Raw genomic sequence first — 22,758 nt, forward strand, 5'->3', positions numbered from 1 at the left:
CTAGATAACTTCAGGGCAAAGGGGATTTGAAAACCAACATTGCCATACCATATTAAAAGCTCAAATATTTTTGATATTCAAGATACTGAAAAAAAGAAGTGAAAAATAACATACGCAGGTATTACTATATTAAATTCCTTAAGTAATATGACCTTAAAATATACTGTCTCCTAGCAATTTAAAAGTGATTTAAATCTTTAAAAGCTCTGAAGCTTTTCCCTCAGTTCTGAGACAAGAGAAGGGAGGTGTATTTAACAGGCATAATATTATGAATTAAAATAAAAGCATGAAATGGTAATTGAGGATTCAGTATATTTGAAAGCTTTAAAATAATCTTGATGGAATGCAGTATTTTACTTAAATATAAAACACGGCGTTTTTAGCAAAATGTGCTGTGTGCGTGTGGTTTTCCTTTTCAGATATCTAAAGTGTTTTGGTTGCATATCCCATACTTCAGAAAACAACCCATTCATAAACATGTTCCTCAATCTATGTCTGTCTTAGCCAAGGTAGAGAGGGGAAGGAACAAATGAGCTCTCATGTGTTACGGACTTACAAATTGGCTCTAACCTCATGACAAAATGTCAAAAAATGTCACTTGGCCCAAAAATAAAATCTGCTTTAGAATGGATTAGCTCCTTCAAACGAAGATAGCCTCTCTTAAATTGCATGTATCAAAAGTATTTTTGTGTCTGTTTTTAGGGCACTAAGATAAGACTGCACCTCTGTGAAAGTGAGAGATGTGAACAGATGGTGTGTTTGTCTTTATCCTTCTATCGGATTAGTGTACCTTGGATTTTTTTCCAAGATAGTGTTTTAATACAAATCAGTTGAAGAGCCTCTTACTATAACATTGACGTTGATTGGGATGTGCTGCCATCTGTTTTCAGTGCTCTGCATTTTGAAAACATCCATCTCTACATCACGTAGACAAATCTCTTGATCTTTAATAGGATCAATAGGGATGTGAAGTTGTTGATTTGATGTTACTGAAGAAACTGGTTTGAATTGACTGGTTTTTAGGAGAACCTTTTGGGTATTCGTTGTTAAGAATTCGTGCTAATGGAAAATAGCACAACCCTCTTGAATTAGGGGAATCTTATTTTGAAGATAATGATGAATTAAACCAATTGTTAAACTGACTGTGATTTATGCCAGTAATTAGGAGTATGGTTGCCTGTCGTCTCTGAAATATTTTTAGTTGACACTGAGTTTGAACTAGACTTAGGCTTCTAGTGCCAAAAGAATTAGCTGTGGAGGTCAGTGGGATGTGCAGGTTCAAGGGTCTGGCTTTATCTACCATGAACAGGTTTATTTCTTTCATGCACAAAGGAAGAAGATCCCCAAACTTAGAAGGTGGTCCCTCATAAGAAAACACATTCTAGGTTTTAAGTGCGGTTGCTGGAAGGATCTAGCAATAAAAATCTGATGATAGGAAATGCCTATTAGTGTCTAACTTAGAAGAAGATAATTTCTCTATTCCACACTCAGCAGGAGGTGTGTTAAACAATATCGCTTGCTGTCCTTACTGGTGTTAAGGTTGCCGAACTATCAATTTTTATGCTTTGCATTGAAAATTATTTAAATACTGAAGGAAGGTAGAATGTGGAAAATATTAATTGCTGTTATTATTAATTGCTATCTATTGCTACTGCAAATCTCTTCTGGAGCATTGTATAATGAATATACCTACAAGACCCTATTTTCTGCAAAAATGAAACTTACAGTGACATTAGTATGACTGATGTAGGAATACTTTAGGCTGTTGCTTATCTACTTTGGAAAATACTAGATTTCAAATATATTCAAAGTCCTTGTTTTTGCTTGTTGTGGAGAATCATTCTGACTTACACTAATTTTTCAGTCTTTTGTGTTCTCACTGGAAACTTTAGTCCTGGCTTTTAGGAAAGAACTTGCTTCTGATTTAATTTAGAATAAGTTTGGTGTGTTCTAGCATTTGAGATAACAAAACCTGAAACGAAACTAAACTTATCAAAACCTGATGGAAACAGCAACAGGAAAGACTGTACTAATTCCCAGCTTTGAAATTTGGCAGTTTGTACATTGTGTGGCAGAGACTTAGTTCATCTTTGTCTGAGCTCTATTGAGTAAGTATTTCTCCTGGTCAAACCTAACTCAAATCCTATTTGAGAATGACGTCCTCATGAATTAGTCTGTTTTGGGTTTTCTAGCTGAGCATTATGGGAGTGATAAGCCTATGCAGGATAGCAGCTTGTCTGTATAACCCAGTTTCCTACTTGGACAAAGTAGAAACCAGCTACTGTCCTCTGACTTGCTGGATTTATCTCCCTGTTTTGCCTAAAGATGGTGTTGGATGTGGAAGATACAGCTTACCTGCTAAATAATGCAGTGAGTATGCAGAGGAATGAATCTCTAAGGAGACATAAAATCTGGAAGTTAGTGTTTCAGTGGAGTATAGTTCAGATAGCGGTGGTGCTCAGCTCACCCAATGTACGTGTGTGTGTGTGTGTGGCGGGGGGCGATCTTGATTCATTGCTGTAACTGTAACTTAAAACTAATGTAGATGTGTAATTTCAAGGTAAATAGGTGAAATGTGGAATGGCGTTGCCTAGCATCTTTATTTTCACCTTAAATAGGTGAAATGTGGAATGGTGTTGCCTAGCATCCTTATTAATGTGGTGTATTCCATGTATCAAATTAAGGAGCTGAGATTTAGGTCAAATTACTACCTCAGCTCTCTGAAGAACTTTTGGGTTTTGCTCTGTAAAGGTTTTCGCAGAGGCTGTATGCTCCTGGTTTCTACAGCATAATTCTTAATAGATTTGAATTTAACTTGGGCTTTGCCTCTGGGCATTACGGCACGTAACAAGTCAAGCAAGCCTGGCAGCAGCAGACAGTACACTGTACTGAATGACATGGATATCTGTGTCCTGTACAGTAAATAAAGTATTCTGGTGAAATGCTAAGACTGGCTACTAACCATATACTGCCTTGACTGTTATGTGAGTGTAACAGTACTGTAAATAAGTGTCATAAAAAACTTTGTTTTGTGATTCCCTTTATACATGTTGGCAAAATAACAATTTGTTTATACCCATCTGAAGGTGAAGTGCAAAAGAAACAAAAATCTGTTCTGTATGTTGTGGGTGTTAGTATGACCCAGGTCACATCTGACTTACATAGACATCCAATAAATAAAAGATGGTACTCAGGGGGTGTTTGATTTGATAATAAAGGTGTTTGTAGCTTTAAGATCACTAAATAGTACAAATTCCTGTTACGTCAAATAATAGCAGTATGCTCCTTAACATTATTTCTCTGAGAATTACCACAACAATGTTGTGGAGATGCTGCTCTATAGCAAACTTTAGACAGCTGGGTTTATGCTCAGGTCTATGTATAGCGAGTCATAAAGCTAACACGTGGCTGTCGTGTTTATTGGGGAAGGCTACTATAATCACAAGGCCCCACAGTGTGATAAGTCTTCATGGTGAATACAGGCTACTTAATACTGCTTTCTTTGGGGAATAGTAGTTATTTGCTGAGTTAAAGTTCTTTTCCTAGAAAACAGAAGTATTTTATCTTGGCAACTTGCACTTTTGCGAATGTCGACAGTCATGGTTGTAAACTGTTGTTATTTTAGGTGTCATTGCATTGGGCTGTTTTCATTTTTTTTTCTTATGCTGCCTTTTAATGAGGTTAAAAACTATTTAACTATTCTCTCAGCATCTGGTTAGAGCTAGCAGCTTAAGTGCTTCTGTAGTTGTCTGTGGACTGGAATAGGTGACAGCTGAATGTAAAATGTTAGCAGAAAGCCCCCACCGTGGGGGAGAACAGGGTGTGTTAGCACAGGAATTGCGGAGACCCCCGGGGCTGCGGGCGGACCCTGGGATGGGGCAGGACCTGTGCTGATGGTCAGAGATTGCTGCTGCGGGTGTTCAGTGGAGCACTTGGACAAGCCCGTAACAGATTTCTCCTATCCTTTGCCAGGAGCAAGATGTGGAGACTGTGCATGGCTCGGTCCATGTCACCATGTGTGGGACTCCCAGAGGGAACCGGCCGGCTATCCTCACCTACCATGACATCGGGTTGAATCGTAAGTAGACCTTTTATTTAAAAGCACAGGTATGGCCTGGTTTCTTAACACCACTGCCATAATCAAAGGTGTGGAAGTGGCGATGGTTAGGAAACCTTTTCCAGGACCTTGCTCATTTATGTGCGTTGCAACCTGTTAGATGATACCTCATTGCTCTCTTACAGTGAGTTTAATTCTCAGATTTTTTTATCCTCTTGAAGTAAATAATTGGGATATTTCACTTAAAGGAGCAAAAGTTCTCTGGTAGCTCACAGTGACCATGTATAAATGCTGTAAAAACACCTATAGGGGATGGCTGAGGGTGTATTACCAGCAGGATTGAAAACAACATTGCTGGTGCTTTGGCTGAGGTTTCTGTCTGATAACCAGTCTTAGGTTGCTGTGGGTTCATATAAATCATATAAATTATCAAATCGGGATGACAAAATGAGTGCCAGCATTGTGTCCTTGGCCAGTATTAAGAAAATAACTTCAAGTGCCTTTTATCTTATCTGTCAGATCCAAGAATATAATGACCTAATATCCAGATCTGCTCTAATTTGTTCTTTTCACCAGTACTGTTTGTTTCACACAAGTTACTGTTTCTTAATCAATATTTACATTTTAAAACACCTGCAGATCTTTAGAGTCTGGCTATTGCTGGGGGGCAGATATTACTCATAAGAAAAAAATCTTTTTTTTCTTGCCTGTTTTTTGTGGAACTGCCTTACTTTATTTTGGATTTCCAGTGGATCAGGGCAGAGCTTAATCTGGGTCCCGTCTTTGGATAAGACTTTTTTCTTTCTGGAGTTACACAGTCTATCTTTATGGTGAATGAACTTCCACTCCCTTTGAAAGGGGAGGAACCTTCTCCCAAACTTGCATATTCTCGTAAAGCTGATTTTAGCTAAAAATGTTTTATATTCTGCAGTGATTTTGCTTGTATGTTGTAGTGTGAGGACATTCAGAAACACATACAGAATATTGAACTGTTTTCTAGGCATCTCAAAGATGGTGCTACAGAATTCATGCTTTCCACTCCAGGAGGAAAATACGCTAATCCTCTCCCTGCATTAATATTCCTTAAAAATCAGAAATCAAATCACCTCAAAGTTGGGAGCCTACAGCACTGAGTATCCCAGAAGGATGCTTTTGTCTTGAGCTGCCTGCAGCAGCCGATCATGTAATGTTTATCTTGTAATATTTGGGCAAAAGCACAAGTCACAACCTCAGCCTTGGATACTTTTTTGCTCCATCTGTTTTGACACAATCCAAAGGAAAATGGCTGGACAAGTAAATGGATAATTTCATTTAAGCCAAAACCAGGGATGAATACTCCTGACTGCATTTTATTAGTATTTTAACTTTCCATAAAGAAAAAAATTTTGAGACTTTGGTGTACCAGGCAAGTACTTCTGGCGGGTACCAAAATAACACAGATAAACCTTAGTTGGCCATGAGGAAGGAGCTGTTCAGGTTTTTTCTTCAAGGAATTAAAGCAAGTTGGCACAGGTTGCTTTTTAGCAGGGCTTTACTGGTCTTTCCTCCTTAGAAATAAAGGGCTCCCACTTTTCCCAGGCTATTACTCATCTGATAAACTGACTTTTCATTAGCCTGCAGGACAGGTTAATAAATGATTTTTATTATAGCTGCAAACTTACTATTTCCCTTCAGCATAATTATTCCATATTATCTTTTCCTTCTCAAGATAAAACTTGCTTCAATCCTCTCTTCAACTTTGAGGATATGCAGGAAATCACCCAGCACTTCGCAGTCTGCCATGTGGATGCACCTGGTCAGCAGGATGGAGCACCGTCTTTCCAAGCTGGGTGAGTTGTCAGGGAAACACCCCATGCTTTCAGAGTTATCCTCTTTCTGGAAAAAGCATCTTGATCTGCCGTTTAATTAAAAAGCACTTGCAGCAAGCACAGTAGTTGGCTTTTGAACTTAAATCCTAAGATTTAAGATACTGGAGCTCTGGGAGCTCTGTTGTGTTGTGCCAGTTTGCAGTAGACTTTGGGGCTGTAGTTTTGTGTTTTATATCAGTCTAGATAACTAGACTGCTTGTAAAGCAATTCCTTGACAGATGTCTACATCTGTCAATTTAAATATTGAGTTACCTTGTTTTATAATGACATCCTGAATACAAATACAAAACTAAATTGTTACTATAAACAAGATAGGCATTAGCCACTATATGATGTCATAGAATCATAGAATCATTAAGGTTGGAAAGGACCTTTGAGATCATCAAGTCCAACCATTAAGTCCTTCCTAAAGCCATGTTTTTATGCAATGGCAGCATGGTAGATGTTGATAAGTAGACTTGATAACCTACCTGGAAAATCCAAGTTGTTGGACAGTAACAAAGTGATATACCCCCATAGAATATCATAGATAGCTGCATAGTCCTGACTGTGTATCGTGTATGATGCTGTAACTCTTGGAAACCTTGTGTACCATGAGCACTGTCTTTGCCAAAATGCTTGTCCCATTTAGTTCAAATGAGACAGGTTTGCCTTAAGATGCCCCTTGCATAGGAGTCAGCTTGGTTGAGGAAGGGAGCAGTCAGCATGCCAAGGGGAAGGTACAAGGCAAGAAACAGTTGTTCTGTAAGATGTAGGTATTAAGGAGCTTATATGTACCCTTATTGCAGGAGCCAGTCTATTTTCCTTCTTAATTTTTAAGCTGGTCTGATGCTGAGGAGGTCATGATGGGCCAGGTTCTCAGCTAGTGTTAACTGCAATGGCCCAGTTGTCTACCAGAGCAGCCTACAAAGCTATTTCAGTCACACCCCCCCTTTGTATTTGTTTGAATCACGAGCTTTTAAGTGTCTTAACGCTTTTTCAGGACATGAGGGTTAACGATTCTGCGTTGTCAGCTGCATAGGGCAGCCATCATGATCTATGCTAGTAAAGACCGCTGCTTAATAACATAATGATGACAGCACAAGAAGCTGTATTATCTCTCTCAGCCCTCAGACTGGGAGACCAGCATGCTTAAAAGTTAAAAGTCATAGCTGTTGTGGTGACACTAGGTTTTGTCATGCCAAGGTTTAGTTTTCCAACAAAAAAATCGAAGAAAATAACTTAAAGAACTTTTGCACTGTTTGGTTTTTGTTTGGTTTTGTTTTGGAGACTAAACTAGAGAATCATTAGGTGTAGTCCTGATAGGAAACAGATTTGGATATATCCTAGGCAGATGTTCTCCAGCTACTTTGGGTGGATTTTTTTACCACGTGCTGCTCAGTTGAGATTTTGCTCAGAATTTCCTTCCCTTAAAATTTTGTTTCTACTCTGTAGAAGACCCGGAGCACTAACTGACAGCTGTTTTTATTGAACTTCCTCAGTAGCTTCATAGCCCTTCCTATGCCTTCATTTTCTCCATCAATATTAATAGAGTTATCCTCATTTATCCTGTAGTAATTTGTGTGTCCCTGAAAACATGCATGCAAATTATTTGCCAAAGATCTAGGTCTCATTGCTGTAGTCTGCGATTCTGTAACACAGGGAAACTCTTTTGTGGTGGACCAGAAGTACAAATGTGGTGAGTGTGGCTGGAAACTCGCCTCTCAAGTTCAAACTTTTTCATAAGTTTTAAGTGTTAACTTTTCTTGGAAGAGATTCATTGTGGTCAGTTTTGCTCTCAGCCAGATCAGACATCTATCATCCTGTAACTCACACAAAGTACCATATAGATTATGCTCATATTTCTGCTAAATTACTTACTTGTGCTTGCCCCTGATTTAAATTCAGCTCATACTGTCAATGATCTTGTAATGAGCACATTTGGTATTGAATCTACAGTGACCGCTGTGTCTCTAAATATCCCAGCCTACTCTACTGAAAGTGGTGTAGTAACTCCACAAACACATATCTGTTGTAGGTACGTGTATCCCTCCATGGATCAGCTGGCCGAAATGCTTCCTGGAATCCTGAAACAGTTTGGGTGAGTGCAGAATTATTTACTTTTCCTCATTCTTCTCTCTATGTGGCACACCAAAAAAGCAAGGCAGAGCAGATATTCACCTTACTGCCCCTGAATCTTTGGTCTGGCTATCTGGTGTTTTGTTTGCTAGAATTACGGTTGTGGTTGTTTTTTAATGCCTCTGTTATAGAAGGATCACTTTTGCCTTTGTTTCTGAAAGAGCTTCTTTTTTGGCCTTTTTTGAAATGTCTGTTTATTTTTAAACAGGAAGCAACTTTGAGTGAAATCCCGTGTGCCTAATTTAGGGGCTTTCTCCAGTATTTTCTATGCGTCACCCTCACAGGGGCAGGGCACAGACAATCTGTTCTTCCTACTGTAACAACCCACGTTTTACTGTGTGGTTAGTAGAAAAAAAAAAAAAACATGGTCCCTTCTGAAGACACTTACTGTTTTTTCTGTGGCTTGAGTGTCTTAGGGGGTCAGTCTGACCTCCTTAAGCCTCTTCTACTACCAAATGCAGATGCCAGATTGCCGATGTTGAAGGACCTGGTGGCAGTGTTCCTCTGTTGTCTACCTGCAACAGGTTTAGGTGTTTGTCCTTCCTTAAAGCTTAGCTTTAGCAAGAGCTGTAGGTGAGAAGAGTACGTTCTCTGTGGAGTTGGTGCTCCTGGTACACAATGAAGAGTGCGGGCAGGCACCTCCAAGGGTTTTTCAGACCAAGCAGAGAAAACTTGGCATTCAGGGTTAGGCAGTCTTGGAGAACAGACAGGCTGGACTGCTGGCAGGGGTTTTAGTCTCGGACCAGCACCCCAATTTAGACATTGTTCAGTTGTTGTAACCAGCTGTTACAGTACCCTGGACCAGTTTACCTCACTACCTTCTTAAGAGATTAGTTATTTTTAAATGCCTAATGTAAGGCACAGGGTTGCCAGTTCTGCTCTTGCACTGAAAAAAATGCTTACATAATGTTCGTACCTTGAAAATCAATTAAACTGGAGTGTATTTACAAAGCCTTGATTTAATATTGCTAATGAGAATGAAACCTATCCTCAAGTATTTTCCTGAAAGCGTTGTATAACCTGTTTTTCTGAGTGGTTTTGTCTAGTCTTCCCTTACATTTATTTTCTAATACCTTGAAGGCGATGCTTTAAAACCAATTTCAGTTAATGCAAATATTTGGTTTGTCTCTGCCCTGTTTGGTTATGAAGTTTAAGCTTAATCACCCCAGCGGCTGGATAGCATGAGAGGTTTCCCTGCCAGCCCCCTGTTAGAGAGGAATCAGTGTCCCCGTTGGATAGCTGGGAGATAGGGAGGGCAGGGGAGGCCTGGGGAGGGGGGAGCTTTGTCTTTAGGCTGTAGATTTCAGGACTGTATCTTATAAGTTTTTCTGGCAGAGACTAACCATTTCCTTCCAGAATGAGAACAATGCTATGGTTGCTCAGTATATTTACTTAAAGATAAGTGAGAATTGCTGCTGCCCTGCAATACATGAGGACCAGTGTCCTGCTAATCTGCCAAAAACAAACCAGCTGCTATGTCGAGTTCCTTACTGAGGTTGGTGGCATTGCTGAGGGTCCATGGTTTGCCCGAGCTGCAACCCACCCTTCTGTAGATACCCACTGGCATGTGAAAGAGGAAGGCTGCTGATGCGGGTTTATTTATGTTCGGTGCTTACTCATTTGTCTCTTCCGTTTTATTGCTGTGCAGGCTGAAGACCGTTATAGGAATGGGAACTGGAGCCGGTGCCTACATCTTAACCAGATTTGCTGTAAGTTTTGTGGAGCTTCCCTAAAGCCTTGAACCTGATTTCCCTAACGTGTTGTCATCCCCATAGCGTTTGCAGAGAATTCCTGCTCTGCCGTGCCCATTTAAGTAAGCAGTTAGGCTTTTAAGTGAAATACCACAATCTGCGGGATAGCTAATCCAGAAGACCTAGATTTTCCATTTTAAGGCCTGGGCTCTACCCAGTTAATTCGCAGAAGGTTTTTTTAATGGGAGTTCTCTATTTAAACTGAGGGTGGAGGAGAAGTTAAATCTTAATGTTCTCCAGCTGCTCAGTTGAATTGCTTTAATGAAAATTTTTTTTCCATACATACGCTTGTTTTGTGCAAGATAAAACTAGACCTACTGCCTTCCTCACCAGGAGCTAATTTGCTAATTTAAATTTTATGCTGACTGTCAAATTGCAAAGGATATGCGATGAATCTTAAATCTTTTCTTCTGCAGTTGAACCATGCAGAGATGGTGGAGGGATTAGTTCTCATTAATGTAAACCCTTGTGCTGAAGGTTGGATGGACTGGGCAGCAACTAAGGTAAACATTTTTAAGTTAGAAAAATAAATTGTACTGTGAGCCTGTTGAGCATGAGGAGCTGGGCAAGCTTGTGTGTCAAGGCATGGCTGCAGACACAAAATATCCCAGGGTAATTTGTCTGGGGTTTATTCTTCCATTTGCAAACATACCTCCTGTATGTATCAGGGCTACTGATTAAAATAAGTACTTCTAGGAGACAGATACCCATGGCATAATAGAGCTACCGGGTATGGACAATTCTTAAGAGCTGGTCACTGCTGGGGAAAACCTGGTTTACCGTGGACACAGGGTAGTTTTGGAAACAACTTTCTTTCAAGTAAACTTCAAGCATAGCGTAACATTCAGTTTTCTTGTCCATGGCTTTGTTTACCAGCACAGTCCAAAATGTGAACTAGAGCACAGAAAAACGTTCAGAACAACATCTTCCAGGTTTCAGTCATCTAGCGGAGTCTTAGATGCCAAAAAGATTCAGAAAAGGGCATTAGCTATGGTAACTGTGGACAGATTGTCCGTACAACCAGACTTTTCAGTGAAAATGTTAACATACAGAGAAGCTCTTGTTAACTATATTCTTTTGTAGCTGTAAGAAATGTGGGAATGTGGGAAAACAGATGCTGAGAACTGGTTTCAAAAATCTTCCTGGAACCAATATATATAAATAAGTATAAATGTTACGTTATGTGTCACTCAGATTTAACCTGTTAAAACTTTTTTCCGGGTAAACTGACGGAAGGCACTTTGTATCATTCAGGGTCACGTTTAAGTGAACGGCAGTTGTTACAAACACTGAGAAGTACAAAAATCAGTGTGCCATCTTTTAACCACACATAGTCAACCCATTGTAAGTGTCCAGGGTTGCATTAAATATAATGACAACCTTATAATACTAGGAGAAGCTTTTTCAGAGCTGGTATGTAACATTCTTTCAAGGCTTAGTTACTCATTTTTTTTAAAAATGATTTTGCATACCAGTTTATTTTGGTAAGTTTGATCTGGAAGTATATTTAGTAACTCTTCTACATTAAGATGTGCCAGTTGACCCTATTTTGATTATCTCACCCAATGTCTCACTGTAATTAAATTCTTCCATATCTGTGCCTCTGCCTTCCACCTCTCCTAAGTATTGCTGAACTTAGAAGTACAGTGGGTGCCCCGTATCCTTCTGTCCTTATGAAACAAGAGCACATACTCTGGGACATGAGCTTTAGGTACCTGCTTCAACATATTGTCAGTGTGGGTTGTTAGGGAGGAGATTGGGCAGTGAGGTTAAATGATGACACCCATCTGGCTGGTTTGTTTGTTTGGCATTCTTGCAGGGGGTGATTCCATATATATCTATGCCACTAGTGGTATGTTCCTTATATATCTGCATTAGTAAAGACATCTTATGAGAATGACTCAAACATAAACAACTCCTAATGGTGTTTTAGTTGGATTGAGGGGAAAAAATATCAGTCCAGGATACTGTACATATAAGGACAGCAGAGAAACATCCATTGGTCTACTTATGGGTATTTGGAAGGTTTCAGTTGTTCAAGGATTGTTTTAGTATCAGATACTTAGATAATCTTTCTGTTCAGATTTCAGGTTGGACAAATGCTTTACCAGACATGGTCATCTCACATCTTTTTGGAAAGGTAAGGATGTGCAAAAGATTCCTCTGATGTATTCAGTCATTTGTATTTACCTCCTGGGGTTGGGAGGAGGAGCGAAGCCTTCACTTAAACAACAAAGTCCAAAGTTAAACTGTGAGATAGGATTCATACTTGTGTTCCCAGTATTTTGGAGGTGGTATGCTGCCATGGGGCTTGCTGTGTCCTGACAACCCAAGTGCATCTCAGTCATGACAACTCAAGTAGGAGCAGCTCCCTGTTTAGACAGCAAACACTTAAACATGACTATAAGCATTGTACATGCTCATGTTCTGAGCAGAATTACCTCACAGATTTTTTATACCATAATATACTTGTAACTCTGGGAAAGCTGGTTATTAGTACCAATGGTGCTCTTCAGTGCAAGCCTACTTTAATGGAAAGTGCTATACTGTTTTCTGAGGCTAGTTTCCTGTGCTTGAAACTGTTAGTAAATGCAATGGAAAACTCCACTCCAGCAGAACAAGGAACTGATCTATAAAGACTTTAGAACCAAACTGTTTGAAAATGTTAGTGAGTGAAGTCCTTGAAGCTTAGTTATTTACTATTGTGAAATTGAGTTCCACATTACATGTGTTTAAGCTTTCAACATCTGCTTTACCCTGGAAACATTTATTGAGCTTCTTACCCTGAATCTTTTTTCATTTTAAAACCTCACACTTGTCTGACTGTAACCATCTGCACTACAGCTACATGTTTTGCAATCCTAAGATCTTGATATTACAACATACTGAAGTTTTAAAGCAAAACATGTGGTACTGCAATCAGAGGCTAATGTTAATTCTGGGTGACACCACTGGGTACTAGAAGTTGTCCCTTCCCTAGAGGTGCACTCCTGTTGTGTAGATATGAGTCTGAAACACAACTGCTGTGCCATGTCTTCAGATCCTTTCAGAAAATAGCCCCTGTTCTGAATAATTCTGTCTCCACTGTAGGAAGAGATTCACAGCAACCATGACCTGATCCATACTTACCGCCAGCATATTATTAATGACATGAATCAAACCAACCTTCATCTCTTTGTCAACTCTTACAACAGGTAAATACATTTACCTGATTTCTAACTGGAAACTGTTTTAAGAGGCTGTCCATCTCTTAAAGCCAGTATTACTTGTGTGGTGGAGTTGCTTGTGTTCCCCCAGTATAAAGTTCTGCTTGACAGTGCCTTTAGGGATCTCAGGTGGTTTGCTTACGGGAAAAGGACCTTGTGCATTTGTGGGGAGATAGATGGTACACTGGGACTGAACTAAGACACTGATACTTCAGGCTAAAGTGGTTCTCCATCAGTTGTGGAGGCTACAACATGTATCAGGTTAAATTAACATATGTGAGTGTCTGTGCTTTCTCTAAACTGGAAAAATATGGAAGTATCTGTAAAATTTCAGTGTATCAAGAGCCTTTGTCCTCTCCATTTTTTTTTTTTAGTCGGCGAGACCTAGAGATTGAGCGCCCTGTTCCTGGAATAAATGTTGTCACCCTTCAGTAAGTATTTTATTTCCTACCAGTTCACCTGTACATGATGTGAGCTAAGAGGTGTGATCAGTGGGTGTATTGCATATGTATTGCAGAGCTGTAGCTGGATGTGCTTATGTGCTAGAAAAGGATCTTGTAACTTTGTCTAGGAGATAAAAGGTTACTGCAAGTCAGGGACTGCCATTAGAAAGACTTCCCCTCTTCAAACTTCAGAGTCATATTAGCTGAAATGGAAAGCTAAGTAGTTCCTGTCACTGTGTATCTGCAAACTTGGGCTTACAGAGTAATTACTTGAAAAGTAGATGTACTTAGCTTCACCTGGAAATATGTCCTAGTTAATGGAAACTATAGGTCTGAATGCACTTAAGCCATGCCTATGCAACCAAGGGAACATAAAAAACCCAATTTAAAAAAAACCATAAACGAATCTTCAGGAAGATGGAGCAGGTATGAGAATGACTAACTACCAGATCTTCTGCTAATAGCTTTTCACTTATGCTGCAACTTGTACAACGAAACAGTTGTCAAGTCCTTCTCTGCTCAGCTGCTGATGTTTACACACAGGAGACTTTGAGACTCTGCTCTTATGCAAATCTGGTTGAAATTGGATGACAGGTCCAAAAGTTGGAGCTCAAGGGGCAAGGGGGTGGTGGGGGTGAGACTTTGATGCTGATGCCCACATTCGATTTCTTTTAAAAGAAGGAATAAGAGCACTGGGAAGGGCTGATTGCTGCGAGCGGGGGAAAAGGACAGGTTCTTAGGCAAGGTATCAGAGCATGTCAGTAGATCTGCAGCTAATACAGTGGATTTGATGTATATTTAGGGTGTCTGGAATACAAAACAAATCATTTTCACACATTTAACTGTCTTATCCTTCCAGCAACACAAAATGCAGCTTAGGGCAAGTCTGGGCCAGATCACAGAGATAATACTGCTTTTGTGTGCTTCCTTGCAGATGCCCGGTCCTCCTGGTGGTTGGTGACAGTTCCCCGGCGGTGGATGCTGTGGTGGGTATATCGAGTTGTCTTTGCCACCGTGCTAATGGGCAGGCGAGCCAGGAAGCTGCGCGAGGCTGACAGAGCTCACACCCGCGCAGCAACCTCGCTGGCTATCGATCCAGCCCAGCTGGCTCTCCTCCTTCAGACCACGGGAGAGCTGCCATTAATTCCTTGCTGTTTGTCCCCTCTGTCTGTGCACTATTATTTAATAGCTACTGCGTTAGGAACAATCGCCACAGCAGTTCCAGTGAACCGCAAATATTTTCCTTTAGAGAGGAATCTGCTGCTGGTATTTTAGCTTGTTCTGTGGTGTTGGAGCTCTGCCCTGGGTCACTATGGAAGCGAAGAGCTTCTTTTTGACCATTATAACTCGCCCCAGATGACTGGGTGACTTCAAATGTTATGCCTCAACGGGCATGCCCAGTTTGCTGGCCTGTGGCCACATGGCTGCTCACTACTTGGGATGCTACCAGATGACCCCAGATCACAAGATAAACAACACTTGTTGCCACTGGAGTCCCAGAAACAGATTAAAAAAAAAAATATCTCAAATTCCCAACTAGTGGGTTTGCACATGAAAAAGAATACAGTCAGAAATGTGAACTGACCTACTTGAGTTTAAAGATGTATATATGTACACATAGTCTTTGTACAGGAGCCCAAGATACCCAGTTTAGTCTGTATTAAGACAGAAAGCAAGATATTTAATCTGTTTTCACCCAGCAGTTCATAAGTAAAATCTCGTATATAATGCCTTATGCTGCTGTTCTTTCTTATAGGTTGAATGCAACTCAAAGCTGGACCCAACAAGGACCACACTTCTGAAGGTAATAACAAAAGCTGTTCTTTAAAATAAACATTTCCCTCATTTAAAATCAGCTGGATTAACTAAAAAAGCAGAACCACACTGATGTGCTGCAGTACAGGTAACACGGTGAGGATCCAGTTCTGATGTGGAAGGGCAGTTCCTTCAGGGTAAGAGTATTTTACTGGGATAAAGCAGACTAGGGCCTTCTTGTCTAGGTTAGCAACAGGGAATTTCTCAGTGCCTCCATTTTGAAACACTAGGGGTGAGTCTTGAAATGCTCAGTATTTCACATACCCATAATGAATTTAACTAGAGCTGGCAAAGTTGATCTCGAGGTATTTGGAAAGGTTTGAAAAAAGCCATCAGCGGAGTGGAAGTGCAAACCAACTTGTTCTGTTCCTGTGCTTGCCTGTCCCTCAACAGTAGTGTCAGCTGAGTAGACAGCTGATCTATCAGCCATGGCTTTGTTATCCTGCCTTTTATGTGGACACAGTCCAGGACATCTTACCATTGGAAACGACTCTCTTATTTTCCAAAAACTTGATAAAATGCACTTCCAAACAGCAAAGCATTGTGCAAAGGCTTTGGCTGATACTTGGCATTCAGAGTATGGGTGGAATCTTCAGCTCATTATTGATGAAGTAAAATGCAATGAGTGGAATAGCATGCAAACAGTGAAACAAGTTGGGTCATTCTTCTGCTGGGAACTTTTACTGTATCTCTTTCTTTAACTGGTCAGTGAAAATTATAATAAACAATGATTTTTTTAAATGCTTTTTCCTCTTAACATTGAGGAATTACATTGCTGACCTACCACATGGACATGGCAGACTCACCCTAAGAAAAAATGTGACACTCTCAGATCCTCTATCAGTGGCCAGCCTTTGCTCAGTCCAGGGATGCGGCTGATGCCAGATCCTGCTACAGGCCTGTTTTGCTGCTAACTAATCCTAGATAGGATTTGGGGTTTCCTGTAATTCACAACTCAACTGTTTTCAGCTTGTGGTGTTCCTTGGAACAGGACTGTTTTTGTTGGGTTTGCTTTGAGGGGTGGAGTGGCAGGAAAAATGAAGTGCTCCAAAAATATTGCATGCACTCAAGATAGCTTTTCTAATTTGGCTTTCCCTGCTTCCCTTGGCAAGTCAGGCTGATGCTTGCCATCCGCAATCTCAGCAAATTGTTTTTCCCTCTCACCACTGAGGTTTAGGTGTTTGTTCTCTCTCCCCTGTTGGTTATTCAGGTCAATACCGAGTCACATTATTGTAATTCAGAGCTGAACTTGTATCCAGGACTAATAGGCTAGTTTCTAAGAAATTGGTAATCATTTCCTAGCAAAAAACATTTATTTGTAGCTCCAGCTGATGCTTTGCCTGAGGGTCAAGACACTTCGGGGTTTTCTGGGGTGCAGTTGTAGCTTTTATAAACGCTTAACTGCTTTCTTTGATGCCTTCATCTACACGTATGTTACTCACACAACAAAAGGGAATTTTTTTTCTGCCAGATAGCGAAAAGGTCATTTTAATATATCCTGAACATAAACGAGTTCCTCTGGCATTACACTAACTGGCTGTTCTCGTCCCTGTTTCAGATGGCTGACTGTGGTGGGCTCCCTCAAGTTTCCCAGGTAGGATTTGGCTGACGGAAATCCTACTAATCCTGTTCTGCAGCATGTCAGACTGCAACAAATGGATGTTTTCCTGTAGGGTACTTGCTGTTCCCAAATGTCAGCCAAAAGGATGGTTATGATTTCACGAATAATGACGTCAGTCAGTCATCTGAGCTTTTTTTCTTTAAAGACCAATGAAGCGCAAAATTGAGATTGGGAGGGGATATTATTTCCACTAATTAAGTCTTAACCAAGTAAAGGTCTGAGGTGGGAATGCGGAGGTATTATTTTATGCCTATCTACTAAGCTAACATGGATTAAGGATTGAGCACTAGTGTTTTAAAACCATATTATTCTTTGGACTATTTATAGTATAGATCAGGGAAGTGGGAGGCAGGAAATAACAACGCTATGTTCTTGCATACACTGACCTGGCTTGATTGAGAGTGAGCTGGAGTTTCTGAAATATATTTAGGCATAAATTCCAAGGCTGCTGGTAAAATCAGGCTGGGAAAGTTAAAATTTACCTATGCTCTAGTGTTCCTTCACTAAAACAGCGGACCTGTAAATCAGCTTTAGGATGTGATGTTTTCTAAACAGATTTCTAAGCAATATAATGTGGTGTTCTGAACTTAAGGAAAAAACTGAATTTGTAATAACCTGCAGCTGAGAAGTCCCTGGAGAGGCAGTGTGTGCTTTTACAGTGGGAGAGGGGAAAAGGCTTTTTAAAGCTACAAAGGAGTATGTGCATTGCTCCTCTCTGATAGAGTCCATTCCCTGAGCTGATTCAGATAAAAATTATAACAAAAATATAGGCAATATTTGCAAGGTCAGTAATTGAGGTTGAGGCTTATTTGGCCACTGTGTCAGCATCAGAAAAAGAGTGCCTCATTGCAAGAATGTCAGTCGTATGCAGTTGTGCTTGTGTATTCCTGTTGAGCTTTTTTGCCCTATAAACATAACGTCAGCTCTGACTAGCTGAATTTGTTCTATGCTGGCTAGGAATTGCTCAATTACTGATGCTGTATGAACTGCCTCGTATATTTTGTGAGGCCAGTTGTTTTACTTTGGTTCATCTGCCTCAGTAACTGCAAGAGCAAAGTTTGGGCCAGGCTTAGACCACTTGTAGTCACTTCTCTGGAAATCTCATGCTCAAATGTGTGTGTCCATTTGGGAAAATAATGGGGCAGGGGAACAGACTAGGGAGGGGAATGGTGGAATTTTCTCATGTAAGTCAAAATTTCAGACATTCAGTAGAACCCAGAGAGTATTTAAGATGTCCCTATTCAGAAAGGGCATCTATGGTATCTATAACATTGCAATGTAACTAACTTGCTGACCACTGCATACAATAATACTCTTTCTTTTGCAGCCTGCCAAGCTTGCAGAAGCTTTCAAATACTTTGTTCAGGGAATGGGATACAGTAAGTATCAGTTTTATGGAATGGTTCACCTGGCTACCAAAGTTTGTTGGGCATCTAAGCACCCAGAGTCTTATGATCCCATGTGTGTGATCTTTTCCCTGTTGGATATGCATTTGCAAGGGGAAAAAAAAACAAACCACCACCTCTGGTGTCTGGGCAAAGGGTTTTCAGACCAAATTATGTTACTAAATAGTAGAGAACTCTGTAGATGGCTTATACCCACAAATACCTGCTTTACTTTATCTTGATATTTTTAAAGTGGATATTTGTAATAGTGTCCCCTCATTGCATCACAGGATATGACTGATATGCTGCACACAGCATTTAAAACCTCGTTAGTTCAGAAACTAATTAATTTGTAGCTGTTTGTCCTTCAGGTATGTGCTTCTGACAACTGTTGTGTAAATGCATTGCTAGCCTGGGCTGCCAGCAAAGGTTAAACACCTGAAAGTAACGGGAGGTCTGATGAGTCTCTTTAGTTTTCCTCTGGCTTGTTGCAGCCACAGCAACATGCCATAAAGCTCTGTCTTGAATCCCTCAGCCCTGGCCACCAATTTTGCCTTAGTAATTTGGGATCTTTAACTGTATGCCTGGAGCAGTGGTACTTCTACCCGTGAAGCTACCGTGAAAAGTATATATTCAACCCTGAAGGCTTTTCCAAGGGTGGTTAGGGCTGGAGAGGAAGGCAAGGGCTTCCTTCCAAGCCCATGAAGCAAGGCATTAAGAAAAGACTCTTTTTCCAGTCCCCTCTGCTAGCATGACCAGGCTGATGAGGTCCCGCACTGCTTCTGGCTCCAGCGTAACCTCTTTGGAAGGCACAAGGAGCCGGTCTCACACCGGGGAAGGCACAAGAAGCCGGTCTCACACCGGGGAGGGAACGAGGAGCCGATCCCACACCGGGGAGGGTGCCAGGAATCGCTCCCACACAGACACGCGCATCGAGCTGACGCCGAACTCAGCAAGCAACGCTGAACAATCAAGCCCCAAGTCCATGGAAGTGTCCTGTTAGATGGCTGTGGGAGGTTTAAACTGGTCACAGTGTAAAAAAGTAATGGATGCCCCCTGTGTATCACAAAAACATAACTGGTATTAATCTCAAGCTATTCTGTAGGATGAACTCTGTTCACCAGGGTCTGACAGGGACCAAAGAAAAGAAGCATCTCATTTGCTCTGTCGTTATTCTTGTAACTCAGACAGTTGCTGCTATTGTGCCCTCCTTCAATGGATGCCAAATTCTAAAGGATACTTGCCAAAAGCTGATGTGGTTGTAAACACTTCAGAGTCAAACCAGACTTGCTTAATATCCTCCTTTAAAATCAAAGCTATTACGTGCCCCTTTATCTCTTATTCTCTTGAAGTAAACTGGCACAATTTGAGACAAGTTTCAAAGAGGGGGAGAAAAAAAATCACTATTATGGATGGCTTTTAAAGAAGGAAATGAAACAAATGTGTTATGGCCTCATGTTGAAGCTGGAGTTGAATTCATTGTATATAGCTTGACTTCAAATGATAAAGAAGTTAATGTATCGTGCATTTATAGGCCTTCTAATTCATTAGTATTCAAGCCTGTTTTCCTATGTACAATAATATACTACTAAAATAGACGATTTTAATGTGACTTTGAGATGAACTAAATCTTTAAGCTTTTTTTATTTCACTTTTTTGAGATTTAGTTCCAGTCTTCCTTTCCTTCCCCCCTCCCAGACCCTAAAACCTGCTTAGCCGAATGAGGACAGGATTTAAATTTAATGAGCAAGGTAGCATTTCCTCTTTGGGATCTTGGGCCAAAGGGTTTACCATACCGCAGAAGTTGGTGTAGTTGTAACAAGTAGGGTAGTCGTACATGCCAGCAAAGCAGAAACAGCTTGATTTTTTTTTTTTCCTTCAGACAGCTTCTTATCTTTGCAGCTCAAGTTTTTGTGTCCAGCACAATTGTGATAAATTCAGAATTCTGTAAGCAAAGCCAGATCCAGCTGTTCTTTGTCAGGAGAGATGAATAACTGTGGGATGGCATGTAATTAGATACTGTATGTTCAACTGCCACTAATTACTAGATTTGAAACTCTGAGATCTCACTGGTGCTGAGAACTGTATTCCACAAAGTGGTGGAGCGGCAACACTGTATCTGTGAAATACAGCGTTTAATGACTGCATAAATGTAACGATCTGCTGGTTCTGCATCTTTAGGTAGCCTCCCGATATCTTGGGTTACTTTCTTTGATGCTAGTGGCTTGATACCTTTCCACCAGTCAGATTTTCACAGTTGGGTATTCTTAAGTTTGTCCTTCCGTAGGTAGTGGGTCAGGATTTCCTGAGCTCCGGTGCATACCTGCTGCATTGCAGTCCTCACACAAAGAAAACTCAAATGCCGAGCAGTTAAATAGCAAATGTTAATACTTTGGGACTGCTTGTTCAGAACACCACCATCTAGGTTACTTTATATTGACTAACTTCAGCTCTTGTGTAGAATATCCATAACAGTTTGTGGGAAGAAAAGACAATTTCCAGAAAGAATAAAGCTATTGTGTAAAGTCTATCAAGAAAAGTTTCTTAATGAAGTATTTGTATTTATTTCAAAACAAATAAATTTGTAACTTTGCAATGTCTGGTGTCTTAATGTTTTACCAGGAGTACAATAGTCTTTCTCAGTGGGAGTATATTCTTGTCACCCCTTTGTACCAATGAAATATTTCTTCTGCTCATATCTCTGCTCTTCCCTACTTTTTTTTTTCCACTCCAGACTACTATTTATACTAAGAAAACACAGCACACTTCAGTATTAGGTATGACTGGCTATTCAAAGTACTGAAGGATAATTTTGCTCTAACAAAGGCATAACAAAATTGAGGGCTTGGTATGGAGTACTATTTGTTTGATGTTCGAAGCTTTCTTTTTCCCTCTAGATATAGTGTCGTCTAGTGCACTGATCTGTAGTCTGTACACTGACTTCCTGGCTGGAGTTGGTGCCATGCTCATTGCATCCTTTCTGTTCCCAATCTGATCTGTAAATCTGTTGATGTGTGACATGTCCCTCGCCAATCTCTGGAGGTATTTGGGCCTCTTGGCTGAAATTGCAGATGCCACTTTGAGTTTCTAAAAGCTGCTCTTGGACCCCTTGCAAGAATCTAACTTCAGAAAAGGAGAGAAAAGATTAACCCTTAACAAATAAGTTTTAAAAGGACTCCACAAATACAAGAGGGAGAGGAATCTAAAGGTGCAGGAAAGAATTAAAACATTTTTATTTCCATCCTTAAACCAGAGTACAGTTGTCCTTCACCTTAAGCTTCTATTTATCTCAGTGGTTTCTTGTGAAAAGATTGGGGCTTTTTGTAACTTGAGCAGTATTTGCCCTTCATGGGGAAGCATCCCTCTGTGGGTTTGGAGGCTCCCTTCCATGTGTTACAGGGGGGCTGGGAGTACTGATGCTGTTCAGTGGTGGGGAAGGAAAATAACAGAGGAAATAACATTAGGAAATAACAGAGCCTGGGCACCAAAATGGCTCTGCTGTGCTTTCTGTGTTGGGACCCTAGTGAGGATGTGGTGCTCTTGCCTAGTAACTGATTTAACGTACTGGGGTTTTCAGGGACAGGTGGATTTGTCACTTTGCTGGAACTATTTTGGGTTGCTCCTTCCTCCTGTATGTCAAAAAATCCTGCAATAGGAAGAGGCAAAAGCAAATATTTAGGATGTCTGAGTCAAGGCTCTGCTAGATTTCATGATTCAGCAGTTGCAATTGTAGTGATACTAGCAAAGGCCTTGATTTGGTTAACCACAGCCTGTGCCAGTGAAAACGGGAGGAACCTGTGCCAGCTCATCTTACAAAAGAAAGGCAAAGTTATGTTCTTCGCTGAGCTTTCCTGGGAATGGCTAATCATTCCTTCCACAAGGACACCATGGTGTGCCTGTCAAGCCTAGGCAGTTTATTTTTGTTTAACGGGGAGGAATGCATCCAAGCGTTCTTGCAGCACAAAGGGATCTGTGAGCACTTCGGAGCAGCAAGGAGTTGCTAGGACCACTATAAATGTCAGCTTTGCAACAAAAAGTATTCATTTGGCAAGGAACAGTGTGTACCTGTACAGAAAAGCTGGAGGACCATACAGAGGAGTGGTGTCTTACCTTTTACAAGGAGTTATGCCTCCTCTTTCCCTGCAGTACTGGTCTCCTGGCATCCTTCACTTGTGCTGTAACTGAAGAGATGCAAGTGGCTTGCAAATTTTTGTAAAACCTCTTCCTAGAGGTAGCAAATGCTGAGTTCTGCATTATTCTTGGAGGCAGAGTTAGCCTGGATACTGTAGTGTCGTTAAACCAGAAAAGATGAGGTGGGTTTTCACCCTTTTCTCAAAGGATGAACGGCCACCACGGAGCAAGGAGCTCCTGTAGCATAGAGGAACTTCAGGTTGGATAACAGGAGGTTTCCGGAAAATAAACAGTTCACACTTCACAGTCCTTTTGGGGTTATAAAGTGTGGAAGAGGAGAATGGGGGTCTCAGGGACCAACAG

The 22,758-nt window shown here is 40.7% G+C and overlaps 1 protein-coding gene across 1 annotated transcript in view; it reads left to right on the top strand.

Annotated features, from left to right (window-relative positions):
- NDRG1 (N-myc downstream regulated 1) overlaps window positions 1-20,860 on the top strand; it is a 40,767-nt gene extending 19,907 nt beyond the window's left edge. Inside the window, exons 4-16 of the mRNA XM_087745601.1 lie at window positions 3,973-4,078; window positions 5,766-5,886; window positions 7,943-8,005; window positions 9,692-9,752; window positions 10,211-10,297; window positions 11,878-11,934; window positions 12,885-12,988; window positions 13,375-13,431; window positions 14,378-14,429; window positions 15,200-15,247; window positions 16,817-16,852; window positions 18,207-18,258; window positions 19,002-20,860. Coding sequence (XP_087601727.1) covers window positions 3,973-4,078; window positions 5,766-5,886; window positions 7,943-8,005; window positions 9,692-9,752; window positions 10,211-10,297; window positions 11,878-11,934; window positions 12,885-12,988; window positions 13,375-13,431; window positions 14,378-14,429; window positions 15,200-15,247; window positions 16,817-16,852; window positions 18,207-18,258; window positions 19,002-19,267 — 1,110 coding nt within the window. The 3' untranslated portion in view covers window positions 19,268-20,860. The remainder of the gene's footprint in view (window positions 1-3,972; window positions 4,079-5,765; window positions 5,887-7,942; window positions 8,006-9,691; window positions 9,753-10,210; window positions 10,298-11,877; window positions 11,935-12,884; window positions 12,989-13,374; window positions 13,432-14,377; window positions 14,430-15,199; window positions 15,248-16,816; window positions 16,853-18,206; window positions 18,259-19,001) is intronic.
- Window positions 20,861-22,758: the final 1,898 nt, after the last annotated feature.

Source organism: Nipponia nippon, unplaced genomic scaffold (assembly GCF_047370975.1).
Source record: "Nipponia nippon isolate SJK-2023a ecotype South Korea unplaced genomic scaffold, ASM4737097v1 scaffold_1, whole genome shotgun sequence".
Lineage (NCBI taxonomy): Eukaryota > Metazoa > Chordata > Aves > Pelecaniformes > Threskiornithidae > Nipponia > Nipponia nippon.